The 21,125-nt window shown below is 50.7% G+C and overlaps 1 protein-coding gene across 2 annotated transcripts; it reads left to right on the top strand.

The window, feature by feature from the left end:
• The first annotated feature begins 286 nt into the window (after positions 1-286).
• On the top strand, positions 287-21,043 carry CFAP70 (cilia and flagella associated protein 70). Of its 2 annotated transcripts, XM_049791809.1 has the most exons (27): positions 287-401; positions 727-822; positions 1,066-1,145; positions 2,196-2,372; positions 2,763-2,945; positions 3,402-3,493; positions 4,601-4,700; positions 5,659-5,793; positions 7,375-7,542; positions 7,780-7,860; positions 8,352-8,443; positions 10,627-10,687; positions 11,751-11,942; positions 12,587-12,718; positions 13,347-13,472; positions 14,041-14,174; positions 14,273-14,388; positions 14,543-14,734; positions 15,706-15,813; positions 15,979-16,032; positions 16,550-16,638; positions 17,337-17,489; positions 18,188-18,349; positions 18,810-18,899; positions 19,942-20,043; positions 20,331-20,378; positions 20,745-21,043. In XM_049791809.1, the coding sequence occupies exons 4-27, from the start codon at positions 2,340-2,342 to the stop codon at positions 20,898-20,900; spliced, it is 2,799 nt and encodes a 932-aa protein (XP_049647766.1). In that variant the 5' UTR covers positions 287-401; positions 727-822; positions 1,066-1,145; positions 2,196-2,339; the 3' UTR covers positions 20,901-21,043. The 2 variants fall into 2 exon arrangements, with proteins under 2 accessions (XP_049647766.1, XP_049647767.1); XM_049791810.1 differs by lacking the exons at positions 287-401; positions 727-822; positions 1,066-1,145; positions 15,706-15,813; positions 15,979-16,032 and having other exon boundaries at positions 2,286-2,372.
• Positions 21,044-21,125: the final 82 nt, after the last annotated feature.

Raw genomic sequence — 21,125 nt, 5'->3', positions numbered from 1 at the left:
GCGGAGCAGGAAATTTCCCTCCTAAAGACAGGGAAGGGTGAGGTCTCAGCACAGCCAAGCTCTGCTCCTCTTCCCCTTTCCTGTGGTAGAACAGCTAAAGACCTGACCAGTGAACCCTGTCCTGGGCACTGAACTGAGCTGCCTGCCAGAGGCAGCTTTGATCCTGGGCCTGTTGCTGCAGAGCCAACTGCACAATGCGCTGTTTGTTTGACAGAAAACTATCAAAAGCAACGTGTCAGTTACTTTGGTGCATGCAGAGTTCAATGGAGCGATCTTGGGAGACTCCTCCAAGACTGATGTCTTGCCAGATGGGACAGCGAACTATAATTTCGTGACCAGCTTTGAGTGTAGCCCTGATGGGCCCAACTCCTTGGATGACATTGCGCAAAACCCTGTGCTCTGTAAGTACCTGACGCTGAATCTCTCTCCTTGGAGGTGGGTGCTGTCAGCTGCTCCGCTCTGCCTGCCTGCTGCAGGAGTCACTCATTCAAGAATAGCACTTCAACAGCAGCAGTGGGGGGGGTCTCAGCACTTCTGTTCCATCTCTGCCCGCTGGAAGAATCCCCTTTCATGTTGGCCTATGCTCCTTGGCTTGGCTGCTCTTGTCAGCATTGTGAGATGAAGTAGGAGCATGTGCCAGAGCTGACACAGACCCTTTGCAGCCCCTGAACTGCTAGTCTTGAAGCTGTCTGAGAAACTCTGTCAGCTCTCTTTTTATCTCTCTAGTGACAGTGATAGAAGTGTTGCAAAGGGACCAGAGACAGAAGGAGAAGACTGTGCCTCTTGGCCAAGCTGTGGTGGACCTTCTACCTCTGCTGCAAGGTACAACATTGACTTCCACAGCCTCTATAACCACTTCTTACTCCCTGGCACTTTTTGGTCTTTGCTTATGGACCCCTGACTATCACTTAACCTGCTTTTGACAAAATGCACTTCATAGCATCTGTAGAAAGCTGGGTCCAGGGGATGAGGGGGTGACATCAGTAGCTCAGCGTTAGGAGTTAGACCATAATTTCTCTACAAAGGGTCTCACTTTATGCTATTCTCATTCCTGTTTCTTCCCAGGACAGTGTTCATTTAAGGTCTTGGCTCCTTTGTATGCAGTGCCTACCTCTCCGTTAGAAAGCCTTCACCCGGAGGCCAAGGTATGTGGAATTTGGAACAGTTCCTTCGCTCATTCGGCTCTCTGCTGCTTTTTAATGGGAAGGCGAGCATGACTCAGCCACATAGCTCATCACGGATATGTTACGGCCCTATATGTTACAAGCTTGGAGGCCTTTCCTACTACTGACGTCTGTCCCTAGTCGCCTATGATAGGTGAGATCATGCTAGGAAATGTTAATGTGTGCAGCTACCAAATTGCTCTGGAAAAAATATTCAAGGTGGAAAGCATAGTGCTGAAAAAAACCAGAAAAAGACAAAGGCAGGATTACCTGCCCAACTTTATTAGTCTTCCATTCTGTGGATAAAATGTCTGAGGCCGTTATTGTAGAAGCTTTGACTGCCTTTCCTGCAAGGTCCTTATTCATTCAGCTGGTTGAGAAGTACCCAGTGAATAAAGCAGGGAATGAAGTATGAGACTGGGAAAATGTGTCTCATTTTGCTCCTGAGTCTGCCTGCAGTTAGCACTGGGAGTGAATTGGAGGGGCGGATATTGCATTAACTTTTCTGTGTTTAAGAGGTGTTACATAGTAAGCAAGGCAGGGGGGCACTCATTAGGCAGGAGATTTAATAAATGCTGACCAGCTGGTTTTTCGTTGCACACCATCCATCCAGGGTTGGGACAGGTAATTAAAGGCTGCACACAGAGCATGGAGATAGGGCAGAGTCAAAGTATGGCCCTAGCTTGGCATGCTCTGAATCACCAGAGGAAAATAATTATTTTCCATCCCTGATGTACTTTCTCTGTGGCTCATTTTATGAGACCCTGACTCTTTCTCCCTGGCTTGTTTTATGAGACCCGTGGGGCATATGCCATGCCCTGAGCAAGCTTTGATTTAAACAAACAAGTATCACAATTCAGACAAATTGATCATGAAATTCCTTTCCTATGCTGGTCTGTTTTCTTTTGCGTCTGAGGTGAGGAATAAGATAACAATGTACATTCTGGCCTAGGGTTTCTGCTTGCTTCTCCCTCAAGTGCAGGAGAGTTATAATTGTCTAGTTACTGTCTCTATTTTATCCTTTTCTCACAGGGTGGCCTTGAAGTGACAGTGTGCACCAAAGAGCCCCTGCTTTCTGCAGCGCAGCTTTCAAATGGTAACCTCCTGAGTGTCACGCTGGAGGCAGCTTATTCTGTCCCTGAAGCGTTTGCTGCCACTGGACCCCTGCAAAACTACATGGCTTGCTTGCAAGTACCAGCAGCTGGGGAGGTGAGAATTGGTCCAGGCATGGTGAGATGGGTTTTGGCTGCTACAAAATGGATTGTTCTGCCACACTATGCACTGAGGAACAAATGTCCAGGCCTGTGGGGTGTACAGCTCCTGTGCTTGTGTAACAGCAGCCTTTGTTGTGAGTGCTCAGGGTCACTGTGGCATGACATATTTCTTTAACACAAACGAAGGTCTGGATTGAAACTGGCAGGGGTTTTTGCACATGGCTATTTGTTTTTTCTCCATTCTTTGTATGCTTGTGGTGGAGTGCGTTTTCCAAGCCAGGCCCCTGCACTGATGCTTTGCTTTGTTAGACCCAGCTCGGAGCAGCTGGCACTTGCTCCTGCTCATGTTGGAAATGCAAGTCCTTTCATTCCCATGTCTGTGCAGAAGGAATTCCCCTTGCTCTTCAAGAATGGCATCCTGAAGCTAGCTGGTGAAAAAGAGCCACTACCCCGGCCCAAAAAATGGCCCCTTGCTAACATCATGGCCCCTGGCGCTCTGAGCATACCCAACTCCTTCATTGTTGGTGGTCCCTATGAGGATGAGGATGGAGAGCTCAACAAAAGAGAGGTGAGGAAGGACTGACAGCATCATGGCCGGCAGAGAACCAGCAGGTCTCACTGAAGGGACTGAGAAAGACTTGCAGAGACTTGTTACGAGAGGAAGGCGGGTGGTCAGTCCTCTGCGCAGTGTCCAGACAGAGAGATGGTTCCCCTGGGACAGTGGGCGTGCTAACTCACCGCAGAAGAGTTCCCTAGGGTGCATGTGGCAGGTCCCATCCCCAGAAAGCTACCCACTCCTGAGCTGCTGGGCTGGGAGTTGTATCATCTCCTTGTGAGCCAGGCTCAATACTAATGGGCAGGGAGGGCTGCTAACTTACTCTGCTAGGATGGCCTGGGTATGGTGAGTTGGACACCTCTATCTGACTCCCATTCTCTCCCAGGGAACATTTTGGGGGATGATTTGGGGATGATGCAGGCTGTGGAGATTGCGGTCCTGGCACTGACCATGCACTATTTCTCACAGGACAGGGAATTTAGGATCCAAGCAGAAAGCACGAAGAGAATTGTATGGGACATGGAAAGGCGTTGTTACCTGGATCCTGCTGCAGTAGTCATGTAAGGACCTGAGAACCTCCCTTCCAGCACAGAGTAGTGGGAAGAAACCAGCCCAGAACGCACTCAGCTGAGTGAGCTAAGGCAGGGAGCAGCAACATGCAGGTGCTCTCAGACCTCTTACGTGGTCAAACTGTGGCTCTGCCTCACCTCCCTGGCTCCTATGGCTGGCTGTTGGCCAAAGGTGTTCACATAAGCAAGGGAGCAGCTAACTGCCTTTAATTGCTGGCAGCAGCTTAGTTCTGCTATGGTGGGAGAAGGTGAATTGGCTGTAGGTGCTGTCTCCAGGACATAGATGCTCTCTCACGCTGCCAGTAACTGGAGCCTGTGGCTGTTGCCTCCACAGTTTGAAGGAAGGGGCAGCAGAGTTACGGTGAGCAGACGTGGAGTGGAGTGGCCCACACAGCTCTCCTCTGAGCTGCTAATTAAGTTTTGCTGAATTCCCAATACATTAAAATCCTTTCACTCCATGTGGGCACTCTTCATTTGCTTTTTTATTGGATAAACATTACCTTTAATGGCTCCAGATATGCTCAAGATCAGGATGAGTATCCCATTTCTCTTCAAATCCTGCTATGTTCTTGGCCTCAGCTGCATCATGGCTGTAGTTTCACAGCCAAATTGCTCCGTGTGTGGAAATACTCCCTTCTATCTGGTTTGATTTTGAAATCCGCCCCCCCCGTCCGTCCCCCCCCACTACAGTTTCATCAGCCTGCCTGCTGTTTTCAGAGTTACCAGACACATTGAATGGGAGCTCAGGGTCCACTCACTCTGTGCAATTCAGGATTTATACCAAAGTTAATCATGTTCCTTCTTATTCATTTCATTTCTGAAGTAACCAGGAAAGAGAGAAAACATGGTGTGTTGCTCTCACAATTGTTTTATAGCTGGTTGTGCCATAAATGCACGCAGAGGTAGATGGAGAAAATGTACCAAGCCTGCCCCAAAGCATACGTGTTCCAGTGGCCTGAAGGTGCTTGCTGTGTCTCACGGGAGTGGGTCGGAGCAAACCCAAGGGGGGATGTTTTGGGGCTGCTGGAGCAGAAAGGAGGGTGGTGTGGCTCTCCAGTTTGGTTTCTGCATCTTCTCAGTGCTCTCCTTTTTGTTCAGCCTGCAGAAGCGCATTGCGGAGTGCCGGTACTGGCCCGTGGAGGTCTGCGGGATGTCTGTGGCCTCGTCCGGCAAAGGGAAAACTAGCAAAGCCGACAAGGTAAAAGTGGGGAGGGATATGTTGTTCTGGCTTGTGGAGCAGCATTGCGTTATCGAGCATTTTCCTTTCAATGCCTTTGTAATACCGAACCCAGCCTTGAACCAGCCAAAGCGAGTCAGAGAGCTAGAAGCTTTGTAAAGGGATTAATCAGTCTTATAGAGCTGTTAAATAGACAAAGGAAAATATTTTTTCCTTCTGGCATACAGCGCTCTTGCTGACAGTCTGTGGTAGCTTGGTGGAAAGGGGTCAGGGAGAGGGTGTTTTTTGAGAATTAAGGTAATTCACTGAGCTTATCTTCGGCCAATGGGGTTTTGGAACATCTTGAAGAAATTCATGCCTTCTTTCTCAGAGTGTAAATAAGTTATGCTTTTGCACATAAACTGGGGTGGTTTAACAAAGAAACAGCTCCTTAGCTAATGGTTCTGTTCCTGGCAGCTGGTCGTGTAAGAACTCCTAATCTGTTCCAGGGCAAAGTCATATAAGTTGGTATAAATCTTTCAGCACTCACTGGTGCCAGGATTTTGCAGCTCTGATGGAGATCCCTATCCCTTACTCTCACCAGTCTGCTGCTAGCCCGGACTCTCAGACCTCCTTAGCTACCTGATTTCTGTCAAAGCCAAGATGCACAGCTCTGATAGGGTCACTTGGATTTCTAACCACACAGTTGATAATTTTGCAACTGTATCTCAAAAAGACCATCCTGAGGAATGGCACAATGTGGGCATTAGAGAGAAAAGCTGCCCTGCAGGGATTGGGATAAAATTGATATTCTACGTATCGAATGACTCCAGTGTATTCGTCCAGGTTGTCTTGGCTGTGTGCCAGTGACAGAGAGCCCCTGGCTCATCAAGTGCATCAGTTTTCTGTGTGGCCTCTTCTTAATGGGATCGGTGACCTTGTTTCCTTAAAGAGAATAACAGTCCGTTCAGTATCTCAGTCCCTTGCTCTGTGTTTCCAGGGAGATGAGGACAAACAGATTTTCTTCCATGGCGTGGCATATGTCAACATGGTGCCTTTGCTGTGTCCTGGTGTGAAGCAGATCCGAGGCGCTTTTCGTGTCTTTACTTACCAAGACAGCGAGGTATTTGAGAAGGTGAGAGCAGACCAGACAGCCAGGCTCTGCTCCAGCTCTGCAGCTGTGTTTGCACAGAGTGGGATTGGGAGCAGGCAGCATGGGCAGCGTGGTATTTGGGAGCAGGCAGCATGGGCAGCGTGGTGTTTGGGAGCAGGCAGCATGGGCAGTGTAGTACTCGGAGGCTGGCTCTGAAACCAGCACCCTTCTGGTGATGGAGAAAAACAATGAGACAAGCTTTTAGATGCAGACTTCTCAAAGGCAGGGATTTTTGAGCATGCGGGCGCAGGTTTGGGGGCTGAGAGAGGCTCTGAATCTCACTCCACTGCCTTCTCTGCCAGCAGCTGAGCAGGGAAAGCTGTGAGAATGCTCCTCTCTCCGCAGTCTGGAACATGGGCAAATGAACTGCATTGCTGGGAAGAGCAAACAGTAGCTCTAAAAGGATAGCGTTACCCCAGGCAACAACCAAAAAAGCTGTCACTGGAGCTCTTTCAGCTGTAGCTCATGGAGGTTTATTTGTCTTTGAGTTTCTCCCCCCTCTATTACTAAGAGTGACAGTTACATCTCCATTTTCCCACAGTACTCCCAGAACAGACCTGAGCTTGTTTCAGGAGGGCAGATGCACAGCCTGGTTTTTCTGCCCATGGCCCCCATAGTGCTGCTGTCCAGGCCGCAGGAGCCGGGTGAATTACAGCCCTTCTCCCTGCTTCCATGCTCCTGCTGTCTGTTGCAAAGCAGGGCTAAGCATACAGCTGTTTGCTGGTCTCTGCTTCGCCACCATGAGATGTGGCCTCTTGGCTGCATGGTATTTCTTGTCCTGTAGCATTTATCTGTTGCAAGTGACGTGATACATGCTCTCTCTGTTGTTCTCATTCTCTGATTTTGTAGATGCTTTGGGCTGCTCCTTGGCCTTGGTCTAGACAGTCTCAGTAGAGCTGCTCCATCCTCTCCCCAGGATCCCCTCAGTTCTTGCTAGTCCAACTCGTATAACAGTGATGGCTGGGAGGGAACCACCTGTCTAGGTGGTCAAATGGTGTCTAAAAAGACACCTGTTCTTTGCAATTCACTGATGTGTGTCAGAGAAGCTGCTCCACACCAGAAGGTGAGCCAGGAGCTGCGAGTCATTGCAGGACAGGAGGGAGCACCCAAGAAATTGCAGAACAGACCTGGCGAGGGTAGCCAGATTCACCTAACGGTCCTAACATCACCAGGCAGGTCCAGGATCAAGCCAGGAATTCAGGTCAGCAGGTCAGGATCAGGGCAGCATGAGGCTGGGTTCCAGCATATCTACCACATAGCTCAGGCAAGAATCAAGGGCCAGTGCCTCAGTAAAAATGCAGCTCTTGAGAGAAGACAGGGAGACCCTACTGAGGCTTTCTCAGGCAGCTCTTTTCATAGTCTAACCTGAGGCTTCACAGCTATACAGTATCACAACTGGCCTTGAGCACTGGCAGCTAAACTCCTAGGAGGGAAGGATGAGCTTGCATAGCTTCTTAATGCATTTAGGACCCTGACAATGTGTTTTGCGGTGTGGGAAGTTGAGGCAAAGGGGTGGGGAAGCCTAGTTGTCCTTTCATTTCCTCTGTTACTTCTTTTTTTCAGACCAAAAGTCAGCACAGTGTTCTCCGGGATCTCAGGATGCAGCTCAGTCTGACTAAGGAAGGGTCATGGACCCCAGGAATCAGTACTCCCCTTTCCAGAGCTGTTCCCAGCAAGACACGGAAGGAAGACAAAGAGAAAATCACCAAAGATAAGGATTCCAGCAGAAGGGTAAGGTCTAGAGAGGCATATTGCAACACGGTTGCTCCATTTCTACATCAGAGGTAATTGGGGCTTATAGAAACTGCGGACTGATGCTGTGTTGCCTCAGCCAACTGAGAGATACTAATTATCTTGACATTTTAGTACATGCTGCCTGAAAAAATGTACAACTCACATCCTGAACTTGTGAAGGTGTGAGGTTTATTGAATCTGAAACAAGAGACGTCTTTCCTTTTTCTTCAATAGATGTCCAACGCACCCAAAATCCAGTTGTCAGATGCCACTGTAGAAGCCGAAAATGTCACATATCTCAGCCTTGATGGACAGGTAATTATGTATCTCCAAAGAGAAGGAAAGACTGCTAGACCATCACTGCGCCACTATCTCACACCTTTCACGCAATTAAATTCTTCAAGAGTGATTTGGACAAGGGATGTTTTACGTAGATGCTGTCCTGGAGTTCTTGCAGTGACGTCCAGCTGGAGGGCAGTCTAGCGTTGAGCTAGAAGGTCTCTGTAAATAATCAGGCATTTATTTAAAAGGGTTCCTTCATACTTGGCTTCTTCCTCAAAACATCCAGAATGCATATTCGTTCTGCAAACAGATTGATTATCTGCGTTTTCTCCTTTTTCCTAGACTGGTTTCTTGAGCTGAATTTTGCTGCTGTAAATCATTCTGAGGGCAGGTTATAAACAAGCTGTATTTCTGCAGTTTGAAGTGGATTTGCTGATGATCTGTAGCTATATGCTCAGTCTTTCATCATGCCAGTAAGGGCTCTAGACAGCACAAGACTGAGAGAGCAATGTTTATCTTCACAGCAATACGTTGAAGCAGGAACGTTCCTGGTGATGGAGATAAAGCTGGACAAGGCCTTGGTACCAAAGCGATTGCGAGAGGAGCTCACCAGACGGTGCGTAAAGACATGCTGTAATTCTGGAGCTGACAGCTCATTTCTGCAGCATAGAAACAGGGCAGTACAGCGAGCCACCCCTTTGGAGTGCTCTGTAAGGACCAGCTGAGGGCCTGAGCCAAAGCCCACTAGAATCAGGAGGATTTGGCCAGACTGCTCAAGAGCTAGCATCTGGTGTGTTGGGAAAACACTTGCGTTCATCCGAGCTGGCATCTCCCTGCCATTCCTCTCAAAAAGAGAGACACTGGAGCAACACAACAGTGTCTGCGTTCCTGTCCAGGCTTTGTTTCCCATTAATCCCCCTGGGCTTGTCTCTTGCATGTGACGTTCAGTTGCTTGGTCAGGACTGGCCACCAGTGTGGACTGCCCTGGGTAGCACTGCTGTAACTTCACCATAGCATTCTGTCACTTTTTTCCTTTTCGGAAGTTTTCTCACTATCTTCTACCTATTCCTCAGCTCTTACATTAGTTTTCACATCTTTCCGCTGTAGAGCTGCTCTCTCATCTCTGCTTCTTTGAGTCTTCCACTGTCTGCTTGATTTGAGGGAGTTTCTTCTTGTCCAGTGGTAGCCCTGCTGTGTCACAGTCTAAGAAAAGCCTAGCGTGTATAATTTATTGAATAAAAAAGAGAAAATGCAGCAAATGAATAAAGTATAACAAGCGCAGGTGGTATGTCTCTCTCAAACAGAAATATAAGCAGCAGCCATTCTTTGAAGGGAAAGTATGTGTGTTGTCTTCTGTGCTGCCTGCTGTATTCTAGGAAGAACAGGTTGGGGAAGGTGAACTCCCCCTTAGAATGGACCTTCTCCTGGCTCTTTTTATACCATTTCTACTCTACTGCAACTTGCATGAATTCGGCATAAATCCTCCTCGTTCACCTGCCATGCGCAGCTGCAGATATCAGACCTGAAAAATCAGCCCTCCTGAGTCATGGGAAAGGCTCTGTTTTGGGGAGCTCCAGCTGATGACCTGTGTCCTGGCAGATGAGATCAACAGTGAGGTTCTTTTTCTGGAAGGATGTTTAAATACGTATCTTAGTAGCAAATCATAGGTCTCTTTCTTGGGTTCCGTCCAAAATACTCTGTCAGCCTCTGCTTGGCCCCCTTCGCTTGCTCACTTTCCCCAGGTTGTTGATGGTTTTCTTTTTCTCATCTGAAAGCGAAGCAGTTAGGTTTTCATCAGTACCACTGGCGGAGGTAACATGTCAGTGACGGGTGCTGTTCTGAGGCTGGGTGAGGGTAGGACTGTGAGTGTGGGAGTGCTGCCCACTTGTTCAGGTTTTTTGGCTTCCCAAGCAGCAGTGATGGGTCTCTGCAGAGCAAGGGGACCACTCAGAGCCAATGACACTAGACCGCACAGCAGAGAGTGCAAGAGGGCTTTATGTGGGAGAAGCGGCCAGGGCTTGGGACCTGGAGAAGGTAGCTGGTCAGGGGCTCTGTAAGCTGGCAGAACAGCTACAGGAGTGGTTTACGTTTGGTGGGGAATAAGCAATTTGCTAATTGGGTAGGAGCCATCACAGGGAAGTGACACCTTTGCTTGGTGGGCCAGATTGTGTTCTAAGGACTGAAGGTGTTTTGGTACCAGCAAGTAGGAAATCTTGATAAAAATCTCAATGAATTAAGGCTGTTTTGACACCAAGGATTTTAATAAAATCTTAGAAAAAATTATGGTAATCCTAAGGGCTTTTGATCCATATTTGAAAGGTCATTGTAACCCTAGTAGTGGTACAAACAGGGTTGGTATGGTGTCTAGGGGTCAATGCATGGCCAAGAGATGAGGTGCCACAGCTGCACTGTGTGATGTTGGGAACTGATGGATCAGGTGGCCTGGGGTTTACAGTGATAAAATTCTTCAGCTTTCCTCAGGTTTGTTCCTTTCTTACAGCTCTTCTGGCAGACCCAGGAGGCTGTGAGTTAAAGAAGATCTGCTTCTCTAGGAGAGTGTTTTTAATTGCTAGCAATATCAAATGTTAACCCTATTATGATGAGCTACAAGCATTGAATGTAGGTGCCTGGTCTTTACAGTTCATCCTTGGTCTGCAACTTTGTTTTCCCCCACCTGTGAGGTGTCTCAGGGACATGATAACAGGCTGGAGCCCTCGCACTACAGGCTGCCTGCGCCCAAGACAAGCCAACATTGCTGGCAGTGTATCTGGCTGATCTCTTCTGTCCTCTTGTTGACAGGGTCAAGCAGATGATTCCTCCTCGCCCTCCATTGCCTCCCCGGACTGCAGGAGCCAAGAAAGTATGTGCAACAGCCTGCAGCCTTCCACCACTCTGCCACCTCACCCTGCCCTCATCCCTCTCACATGAGAATTTCATTCTCAATCTCAGCCACACAGCAACATGTAGATGGGGTTTGAAGAGCAAATACAGAGAAAAGAAAACTTCTGGATGTGTTATCTTCACAGTAGTATGCCTTGGGAAATCATTCCTGGGCAGCATCGCTCATGTTTGCAGCCCATACAAAGGGGAGAGATGTAGCAAAGGCAGGGAAGGCAGCAGGGTGGGGGTGTTTGGAAGGAAATGGAGCACTGGGGAAAAAGGTTGCCAGAACCTTATGTTTACCCTGGGCAGTCCCAACAGTTTCTTGTCTCAGACTAGCCCGTGTGCCTCATCAGACCCAGACAAACGTGGACAGAATCAGCCCTGACCACTTTCAGGTCACCCAGAATTTTTGAGGACTTTTGTGTGTGTGACGTCCTCAGAAAATGGTCTGAGAGTGCTGGCTCGTCTTCTGTGGGTACCGAGCAGCCGTCAAAGAAGAATGTCCTCGGATGGCCCCTGGCTGATGGTAAATTCAAAGCAACAGTGGGGGAAGAAGCAGCATTTCAATAACTGACCCCAGTGCTGCTGCAGAATTGATTTGTGCTGGACTGTCTGGAGTGCACAAAGTGATACATTTTGATTATCACAGTGCATGGAAGCTTCTGCCACCGAGATTATGGAGATTACAGACTCTGCTGAAGAGGGCTGGCCCATGGGTTTAAAGGGTCCCAGTAAATGAGTTATATTTTAGTCACAGCCAATGATACTGCTATAGAAAAGGCAATGATGACTGAAATATTGGGTTCTGATTTAAAGATATAGCAGGAGCAATATCTAATTATGAAGGAACTCTTTTGTATTTACTTGTCAATATTTTTGTAGCCCTTGGGTGTGGTCAGAAAAGGATGCGTGACAGACTAATTGAGACTTGAGTCAGGTGGAGTTTATGGGAGGTGTGGGCTCTGGCAAATAAAATAAGTTTCAAGGCTGATGGCATAAGTGACTTGTGAAGTTTCAGTATTTATTTATTTATTTCCTAGGCTGTAGAAGATTATCACAACCATGTCACGAGCATTGCCGTTGCCATCCTAAGTGAATACCATGAGCTCTTTGGGAAGCAGCTGCCTGACCAGGGAGCAATAGACCACCAAACCCTGGAGGAACAGAAGCGTCAGCTCAACTTTGAGCTCAATAGCTCTGGGAAATATTTTGCTTTTAAGGAACAGCTAAAAGTAAAGAGACCATTTGTACTTTTCACTTCCCTACTTGTTTTGTCTTGGCAATTTCTCAGTGAGGAACTGAGTGGTGGTAACTTAGGATCATGTGTTACTCCAGAATCCCTTCCTGCCACCCCGGGCTGTCACAGCGGGCATGTGGGGGAACAGGTTTTCCCTCTTAATGGACCAGACACCAAGCTGCTTTCATTACACACCAGGAGAACTTTTTCTGTCAATGGAGAGAAACTCCAAAGCTGGTCACATCCATTTGCCCCATGCTTATAGCCTGAGGAAGGCACAGCTGACTGCTCTTGCACACTCACAGTCCACCCTGGCAGAAAAAGGGAGTTCCCCTCTCTCAGTTGGTTGGCCTTGGCCATGCTCTGCCCGGAGACCCCCTCTCTGTGCCGAGGGGATGAGCCTTCCCACATGTTGACCCTAAAGGGGCACCGGTGTCAGGGAGAGCCAGGGCTGGGAGGTGGGAAAGGAATTCACCCCCGCTTACTTTTTTTACTTTTATCAGTGCTGGGCTGGATTTCTTCGTCAGAACCAAGTTGGAGCTTCAGGCAAAATCAGTGTGTTCTGGCTCTGCGTGATTAGGGAGCTGGTGGGGGGTGCAGGGAGGACCTGCCTTGTCCAACAGTCACATGTCTCCACAGTATGCTGTAGTGAAGATTGTGAGGGAGAAATACCTGAAGACCACGGCATTTGAGACCCAGGAGCAGTTCCAGTCATTTCTCAGTGACCTCTACGTGTACCTTATGGACGAGATGCACATTGCCCTGAACCAGGTAGGGAGGAACCTTGGTGACTCGGGACATGACTTCACTGTGGATCCAGGGCTAGACACAGCATCTAGTGAAGGCAGGGGGACTTTTGCCTTCAAGACAGAAGGAGGCTCATGCTTTCATTTGCTGCAGTTATCACATGTGGGCCCCAAGCCACACTCAGAGCCAGAGTCCAGCGCATCTGTATCCTTCTGCTACAAAATCCTGATGGTGGAATATGTGTGAGATGCCACTAGTAAAAGCTGCTGTAACTGGTTCATGGTGAAGGTGACTGGGTGTGTGCCATCTGCCCGTCACCCAGGCAGAGCACAGACCTTCCAGCATGAGCTGGGGTCCCCAGTAGGTGACACCACAGAAGCTTGATGTGGTCTTGATCTAGGGGATGCTTTTACTTGTCACAACTGCAAATAATGGTTATTGCCCTGTCCCTGTTTGGCAGAGGTACCTGGGATGACAGGAATGTGTCCCACCACAAACAGGAGTGGAACAGCTTGCCTTTCCAACCCACCCAGCCCCAGCCATACCAGGCTGTACTCAGCACAGTGCTGGAGTGAGGACTGCTGCTGTACTGGGATCATGTGAACCATTCTTACCCTCCCCAGGGCTTACACTCTGTCTCACTCCCTACCAGCTACTGTCTGAAGAAGCTGCTTCTCCTGCCCCTCTGTCCCGCACGACTGAAGAGCAGCTCTGGCTCTTTGCTCGCGAAGCTGAAGTCAACAAGGACTACAAGCTGGCATCTCTCTACCACCAGCAGGTAAAGGAGCCCCTGTTCTTTCCTGCCTGTCTCCTGTGTGTCTGGGCTGGCAGCCAGCACGCCATCACAACGGCATGGGGCCCATGTTGCTGACAGCTCAGCCAGCCCTGACTGTTGTGTAGGGAGGAAGGAGATGAACGTGACCAGGATACTCAGGCTGAATGTGTGAGGGATTTTCTAGGGAGATGCTGCTCTCTGGAGGATGTGAGACAGAGCCCGGCCAGGTCACTGAGGACTTCAGCCTCGAGGCCAGGGGAAATGGGATGAGTTGGTCCAAAAGGCGTGCTGGGTCAGCAATGGGGTCACTGGGCCCTCTCACAGGAGGCTAGGAGGAGGTCAGCTGAAGCCGGAGGACGTGTGTTAGGTGAGGGAGGCTTAGAGGAAGGCCAGCACGATCCCAGTTAAAGGAAACCCTAGCATGCGATAGACAAGGGCTTGCTTGTTGCTAAACTGGGCTGGGGTGACCAGAGGAAAACTGTGGTTATTCCAGAGTTTTCCTCCCAGTCCGTTGTATGTGCTGAGCATGATTGCAGCAGTCCTCACTCCAGCGATGACCTCTTTTGTCTAGAGAGTAGCTCAGGACCAGCGGAACATCCAGTACTGGCTGGACTATGGAGCGTTCTGCCTCCTGCTTGAGGAAACAACCAAAGCCCAGGAGTGCTTCCAGCAGGCTCTTTCTCTGGACCCCCATCACATCCAAAGGTGCTGTGTGCTCCTGCTGGGTGGGCAGGAGGGTAGGGGGTGTCCCCCACACCACTGCCTGGGCCCTGCAAGGCTAACTTGTCCAACCCTGTCCCCAGCTTGCTGCTGTGCGGGATTGTGGCTGTCATGCTGGAGCACTATGAAGAGGCAGAGATTTTCTTTGAGGATGCCAGCTGCTTGGAGCCATCCAGCATTGTAGCCTGGACGCTTTCAGGTACAAAAGCAAGCCAGCCTGTGTGCTCAAGGAGTTCCTGACAAGCATTGCTTCTGCCCCTGATCCTCTTCTCCCTGCTCTAATCTGAGGGCTAAGGGAAGGACTTTGCTAAGGGTCGGATGTCTGCTTATGCTGCTCTTTCTGTCTCCCATAGGTTTGTTTTATGAGCTGCAGAATAATAATATTCAGGCGGAAATGGCCTTCCGTGAGGCTAAGAAGCTACTGCAAGCACAGCTCGCCAAGGAGAGGAGCATCCCTGAAGCTGCTGAGGGAGAAGAAGGGAAAAAGCACATTTCTGCTGGGTGTGTGAGGTCTCCCAGCCCAGGCCCAGGAGAGTGCTTGCCAGGTAACACAGGCAAAACCAGGAGGTGCCCTAGCTCCAGCAAGGAGGGGGCATGGAGCAGTGTGGGAGATGGTGAACAGTGGAAGGAGAGGAGAAATTTCTGAGTATTTCTAAGAGGAGAAATACAAAAGGTAAAGGAAGGAGATGTGGACTGTGAGCTAGAATAGACTGACCACAAACTACACCAGTGAGAGACAACAGCAGCAAGTGTGCTGCTTTAAATGGTGAAGCTTTCTGAAAGCAGCACAGCTGATGCCTCGTCTTACCCGCAGCCTAGTGATGGACCAGTCTTTGCATTTATTTTTCTGCTCCAGGCCAGTGCCACTGATATACCAATGTGTGGGCAGTGGCCAGGGTGACTGGAGGAAGCGAGCGTGCTTTTTGAGGCTTTGGAAGGGCAGAGCTGCCCCTGTGACAGTCACACATTAGGGTCATCCAGGTTTAGCTATCATAAAAGCTGTTGCTGTGACTTCCCAACACAGCTTGGAAAGCACTGCCTCACCAATTCAAAGGGCAAAACAGCTGCTCAGGGGTGGCCCCGAACTGAAGGCTTCCTTTGGAGCCTCACTGAGTCCAGCCTCACCCTGAGCCAAGACTTTCTGTCCCGAGTCCCAAATATTTGGCCAAGCTGTGGGAAATGTTGGCTGGCTTTATTTTTAACGTTATCACCACTCCATGCAAAGTGCCTCAGGCAGTCAGGCCTCGTGTCATATGCCTTTTTTTGCTCCTTCTGATTATGAGGGAAGGGATATTGCCTCATTTATACCTGTTTCTATCTTCACATGGTAATCTTGTACTCAAAACCCCAGACCCAGGTATTGGCTCCTGCAAAGAAATTTCTTGCCAGTTCTGAAAATCTGATAGATCTTTTATATTTTCTCTCTTCCCTATTTCTGTGGAATCATGCTCCAAACTGGACAGTTTATGGCAAACTCTTTGTTTGCTCCTAATGGTTCTTGGGGTTTTCATTCCAGAGAGGGTTCCAGATGGCTCAGCTGACAAATTGTCAGAGGTGGTGGAGCCTGCCCTGGTCTGTGTGGCACCTGAGGAAGAGGCTACTGCACTGGAGGCAGCCCTGAAAGGTTAGGGGATGGAGGCCTGGTGTGTAAGGGAGAGCCCAATGCTGGGAGATGGCCTTGTGTGATCAGTGGGGAGGGGAGTAACTCGGGAGCACTGAGCCGTGGCCATCCTGATGCCAAGGCAAGGCATCAAGGCTTTTTCTCTCTCCCTATCTGGGGAATCTCCAGGCAAAGCAGGTTCATCCCGATTCTCAGAGCAGCACATCTCAGGGTGGACAGCAGGTGGGTGAATGCAGCTCTCTTCCTATGTGTCACTGCACCCAGCGGCCTTCGTCTGGCTGCTTGGATGTCTCTCTCCTGAGATGCCAGCTCTTAAACTGTCCCTACGGATCTCCTCTGGTCATGTGTTGTGTGATCTGCCTCCTCTACAGCTCCATTCTCCAATGGGTGGCAGAGATGGCAGTGCTGGGTGCTTCAGGCCCTGCTGGGTTGATTTTGGGAGGCAGGGGCCTCACTGTAGTTAACTCTGACAAGCTTCAATCATAAATTCCTACCTTTTCTTCCTCTGGACTGGAAAATTTGTGGGTCAAGAGCATAATTTCTTTTTACATCTCTTACAAAACTTAAGCCCTTCAGAAAGAAATGTTGAGTTAATCTCTACTTCAGCTTCCCCTGCCACCTCCTGGGTTTTACACCATGTTGCTGGGATTCCTCTGTCCCTACCAGGGTCTCAGTCCCTGCTCTTGCTTCAGGAATAAAAAGCTCACTTTGGGACTGATGGAGACACGTTTTCTTGCAGCTCCATCCCCTGTTTCAGGACTTAGCCAACCTCCCTGCACAATCTTCATGAAGGCAGTGGAATTCCTGATGAAAGTCAATGCCGTCCAGGTCAGCTCAATGTGGAGTGGAGGAGTGGGAAGGGAGGTTTGGTCTCCTTCCCTGGGTTATTACCAGAGAACTGGTGGCAAGCTTCAGCAAGCCCCCTTCTTGGGCTCAAAGAACAAGCTGTGGCTACCCCAGATGCCGAGCGCAAGAGGGAGCAAAACCACCACTGCCCAGAAATACAAAACTGTAGCCAGGCAGAGTATTCAGACCAAAATGCTAGTTGGGGACACAGTCATCTCAGGCAGGCGAGGTTCTTGGGGTACCTCAGCTCAGTACTGCTGTGGAGGGAACAGCCAAGTCAGAAATGGTGCAGATGTGCTCTTCTCTGTATGTTCGGAGATGAGATGCATTATTGTGATGCTTCCAAGGCACCAGTACTCCTTTCTTGTTTCAGACACTTGTGTATGTCAGAGTAATTTTTGTGTCACCTGTGAAATCTCCCTGTCCCACACAGTCATCTCTGAGGAATCTCTCTGACTGCCACTTTATGCTGCCTGCCTTAATTTTACATGGCAGAAAGAGTTGCTTAAAGCAAAACAGAACTAGAAGTAATGGAGGTAAACATTCAAAGGAGGGGGAAAAAAATCTTCTGTCTGTTTTCTGGTCAAATAGGTGCGAGTCAGTCCTCCTGCCTTGTCCTTCTGGGGGTGCGCATGGTTTGCCTGCTCTCCTAACCACGCTGGTGTGCCGTTCCTCCACAGTTTGTTCACAGGGCACTTGCCCATGAGCTGCTGAGCCTTCAGGGAGGTCCCTCCTGTGCATACTACCTGGCACTGGCCCAGACTTACTTGCTGAAGGAAGATCTCTCCAAATGCGAAGAATGTCTCTGCGAGGCCATTAGGATTGACTACATGGTAATTCTGTGTGTGTTCCTGGGGTGTAGCACGGTGTCTCAAAGCAGGACAAACGCCACAGCAGACCCTGCCTGTGTTGTTGCTGTGTGTGAACCTAGAGCCCATGCTTTGTTTCCACTTGAGCAATTCTAACGCGAGGACAATCATAGCTGATGAACCACATCAGGCTGTGGCTGCAGCACTGCCCTCCTCATTACCTCACTTATTACTTGCCTTCTGTCATCTCCTGCACAGACAGGCGGCATTTGTGAGGACTCTCTGCAGTGTCTGCCTTTCTTTTCCCTCTGAACGTGTATATCCTGATCCTCTTTCCCTCTGTGGGTGAGTCAGGCTCGGTTTCATGAGAAACAAGCTGGCTATTCAGCAGAGAGGGAAGGCGGCTTTGGAGAGTCAGGTTGAATGGAAAGCAGAGAGGGCAGTGAAGCTGACATCTCAAAATGCTGTTTGCATACTCACCTGGGGAGCCTTTTGCATGAGCCAGGACACTGTGCAGGGAAAGGCAGGAGGGGCCTCCCATTGCTGGTGTTATGCAGGCAGCCCTTGACTTGATTTTAATTCTGTACGTAAAATCTGCCTTGCTATAATCAAGCACTGGCCAGCTCTTCCTTTCTGCTGACTACCGGGGTCCCTGCCTCTCTCCCAGGTCTCTCTCCCTCCCATCTCCCAGCCATGTCTCACTCCTGGTTTTGTGTGCACAGAATCCAAATGTCTGGGCTCAGAAAGGGCACCTGTGCTACCTGAAGAGGGACTTCGGTGAGGCAAAGGAGTGCTATGAGCGAACCATCAGTTTTGTGGAGGATGCTGCAGATATGCACTTCGTCTATCTGCGCCTGGGCTCCATCTACCTGGAAGAGAAAGAGGTGAGGAGCCAGCAGGAGTGGTGGAAGGGAATTTGCGACAAAGCAAATAGCAGGAGATTCTAGACCCCAGGTACAAGACATGATTTTCTCTAGCTATAGCCAAGACCTCACAACACAGCAAACCCTTCTGGAGTGCTCAACTCCTTGGAGCATGGATCTGCCCTGTTCCTTTGTATCAGTCCCAAGTCCCAGTTGCAATGTCTCAGGGTGCTGCTGAGCCATTTCTCATCACCCTAGCAATGAGGGTGACTTTTACATCACTGCATTAGTACCTGCCAGCACAGAGCCACTGTGTCGGGGGCAGTGGGCAGGCTCTCAGCCCCTGCAGCAGTGGTGGGGATGGTGGGTGTCTGAGCCCTACTGGAGATGGAGTGTTTGGCAAATTCCTGAGGAGGGGGGGGCCATCTGCAGAGCGATGCATTTGATGCAGAGAGAAACATGATCATCTCTCTCCTGGCAGTACGGCCGGGCGAAGCAGACCTACCTGCTCGCCTGCAAGAACTCTGCATCCTGTCTCACCTGGCTGGGGGTGGGAATTGCCTGCTACAGGGTAAGTGCAATTACCTTCAAGTCATCTGTGCTTTAATTGGGTCTGTGGCATGGGATGCAGGACTTGCTTTTGCATGATCCCCTTTATTAAAGTAAAGCTTGGCTGCCTGTGAAAGCAATGCTCCTGAAGGCTATCGTGGGCCATGTGCTGTCACAGTCCCAGCGTGGCACCCCGGGCTCCTCGTAGATGTCAGAGGCCAGTCACCCTCAGCAGCTGCTCTGGGAGCACCAATCCTTCCCCCCCTCATCCCACTGTCAGGGCCTGCCAGCACCTCCTTCCCCAGGCTGTCATGGCAAGCATGTAATCTGGGTCCGGGCTTTGCTCCGAGTGCCTGCCTGCACATGACCTGCATGTCACCACGAAGGAATTGAGCAGAATGTCAGCAGAGAGGAATCTCGGTGCTTTTTCTGCCCAAAGGAATCCAGTGCCTCTGAAGGGCTGCCAAGGACACCGAGCCACCAGCAGCGCGGTATCTCCCGGTGGTACACCTCATGAGGTTCCTCCAAGGGAGTTTGGCTGAGGGATGCAGACAGGGAAGGAACTTGAACTCCTGTTTCCTCTTTGGCCAAACATACACCTCCTGGGAGGTGAATGGTGGCCTGGGAGCTGGCTGCAGCCCACCAGGCACCAGCCAGCCCTCCTGCCTCTTGGGAGCCACTGTGCAGCGGGAATAGGGATCAGGACCAGAGTCATGTTTCCTCATCGAGCTGGACCACTCGGTTCCCACAGGCGGAGGTGAAGGCATTTATGCTGCTTTCCTTACAGCTGGGGGCTGATTTGTAAATAAAGTGTGTGCTCCCACAGGGGTCGGGAGGCAGCGGTGAGAGGCTTGCCCTCCAGACCAGAGAGCTGGGTGCTGGCACTGAGGATAACTGGTTGTCTCTGCCCTAAATCCTGTCCCTGCATCCCTATCAGTGAAACCCTGCTAGACACTTTTGTTGCACTGATTTCTTCGGCTGTTAGAGCAGATGCCCATTTGGTTCTGAAGACCTTTCTGCCTGCTATTTGCCTTTTGTCCACACCTCTCCTCCTCTCTCTCAAGCTGGAAGAGATGGTGGAAGCCGAGGATGCTCTCTCTGAAGCAAATGCCCTAAGTAACACCAACGCTGAAGTGTGGGGATATCTCGCCCTCATCTGCCTGCAAGTGAGTGCCCAGCCAGCAACTCCCGCTGCCAGCCTGATAGAGCAGGGGGGCTTGTTTTATTGGCATCTGTTTGCGAGCCTGAAGAACATGTAGATCTTGGTGGTAAAAATAGTTTGGGGGCTGCGCTCGGATGGCAAAAGCAGCACCCTTCCTCGCTGCCTGTTGTTGCCCGATGCGCATATTCCCCTGGGGCACGTCCTTCGTGCTGAGCTTTCTTATGATACGTTATTTCGCTGAGAACCTGCGGGATGATTTCCTCACTGGTTGCTTGTGTGTCCTTTCTCCAGGGAGGACGGCAGCTGGAGGCAGAGCAGTGCTACAAATACACGGTCAAGGTTTGTGTCTCTGCACTGCTGTGGGGCAGGCAGGGCAGGCAGCGCGTGGGCTGCCGGTGAGTGGGAAGGAAGCCGGCCCGGAGTGTTCCCTTTTAACCTGCGAATTTAGTTGGACGATGTGGGGTAGCAGATCTGACATCAGAAGACGTGGCACTGGAAAAGCTGCCCTTTTGGAGCTCTTGCCCTCTGCTGCTGCCCTCCCCACGGTGTCCCGGTTCACGGCCGATACCGGCAGAGCACAGAAATGGCCTTTTCTGTTTCCCGGGGAGTCCCGGGGTGGGGGGGGAGATCGGTGGGGTGCAGCCCCCAGGGATGTGTGGGGGCCCTTGGAGTTGCCTGACCCCCCCCCCCCCCTTTTTCCTCCAGCTGGGCCTGAGGAACGACGCGTTGCTGCGGGAGATCCACGCCGCCCAGCAGCGGCTCGGCTTCGGCAACCCGGCCCCCCCGAGCACCCCCTCCGGGAAGGGGCCGCCCCGCCGCTCCCGGCCCACCCCCGCCCGCCGGGATCCCCGTTCTACATAAACTCCCCGCGACCCGAGGGCTCTTTTCCACCTCTACCGCGATCGCCCCGCGGTCCCAGAGCGCCGGGAGGGGGGGTACCGCCGTCCGCCCGCCCCGGCGGCCGCGGGGGGAACGGGACGGGACGGAGGCCGGCGGACGGCGAACGGCCGCCATTCCCCGTGCGTCCGAGGGGGCGGGGCCACGTGACGCGCGTCCGGCGCTCCCCTCGGTGGGGCGGGGCGGCGG

The sequence above is a fragment of the Accipiter gentilis genome, chromosome 33 (genome assembly GCF_929443795.1).
Source record: "Accipiter gentilis chromosome 33, bAccGen1.1, whole genome shotgun sequence".
NCBI lineage: Eukaryota > Metazoa > Chordata > Aves > Accipitriformes > Accipitridae > Astur > Astur gentilis.
Note: the sequence above shows the minus strand (reverse complement) of the source record. Positions and strands in the feature narration are given on the sequence as shown.

What these genes read in the sequence shown, in the direction of transcription:
- CFAP70 (XM_049791809.1), top strand. Translation starts at nt 2,340, where the DNA reads ATGGCTTGCTTGCAAGTACCAGCAGCTGGGGAG. An exon ending in CGAGAGGAGCTCACCAGACG is followed by an intron (nt 8,444 to 10,626) that starts GTGCGTAAAGAC and finishes TCTTGTTGACAG; the next exon opens with GGTCAAGCAGATGATTCCTC. An exon ending in ACTGGAGGCAGCCCTGAAAG is followed by an intron (nt 15,814 to 15,978) that starts GTTAGGGGATGG and finishes GGGAATCTCCAG; the next exon opens with GCAAAGCAGGTTCATCCCGA.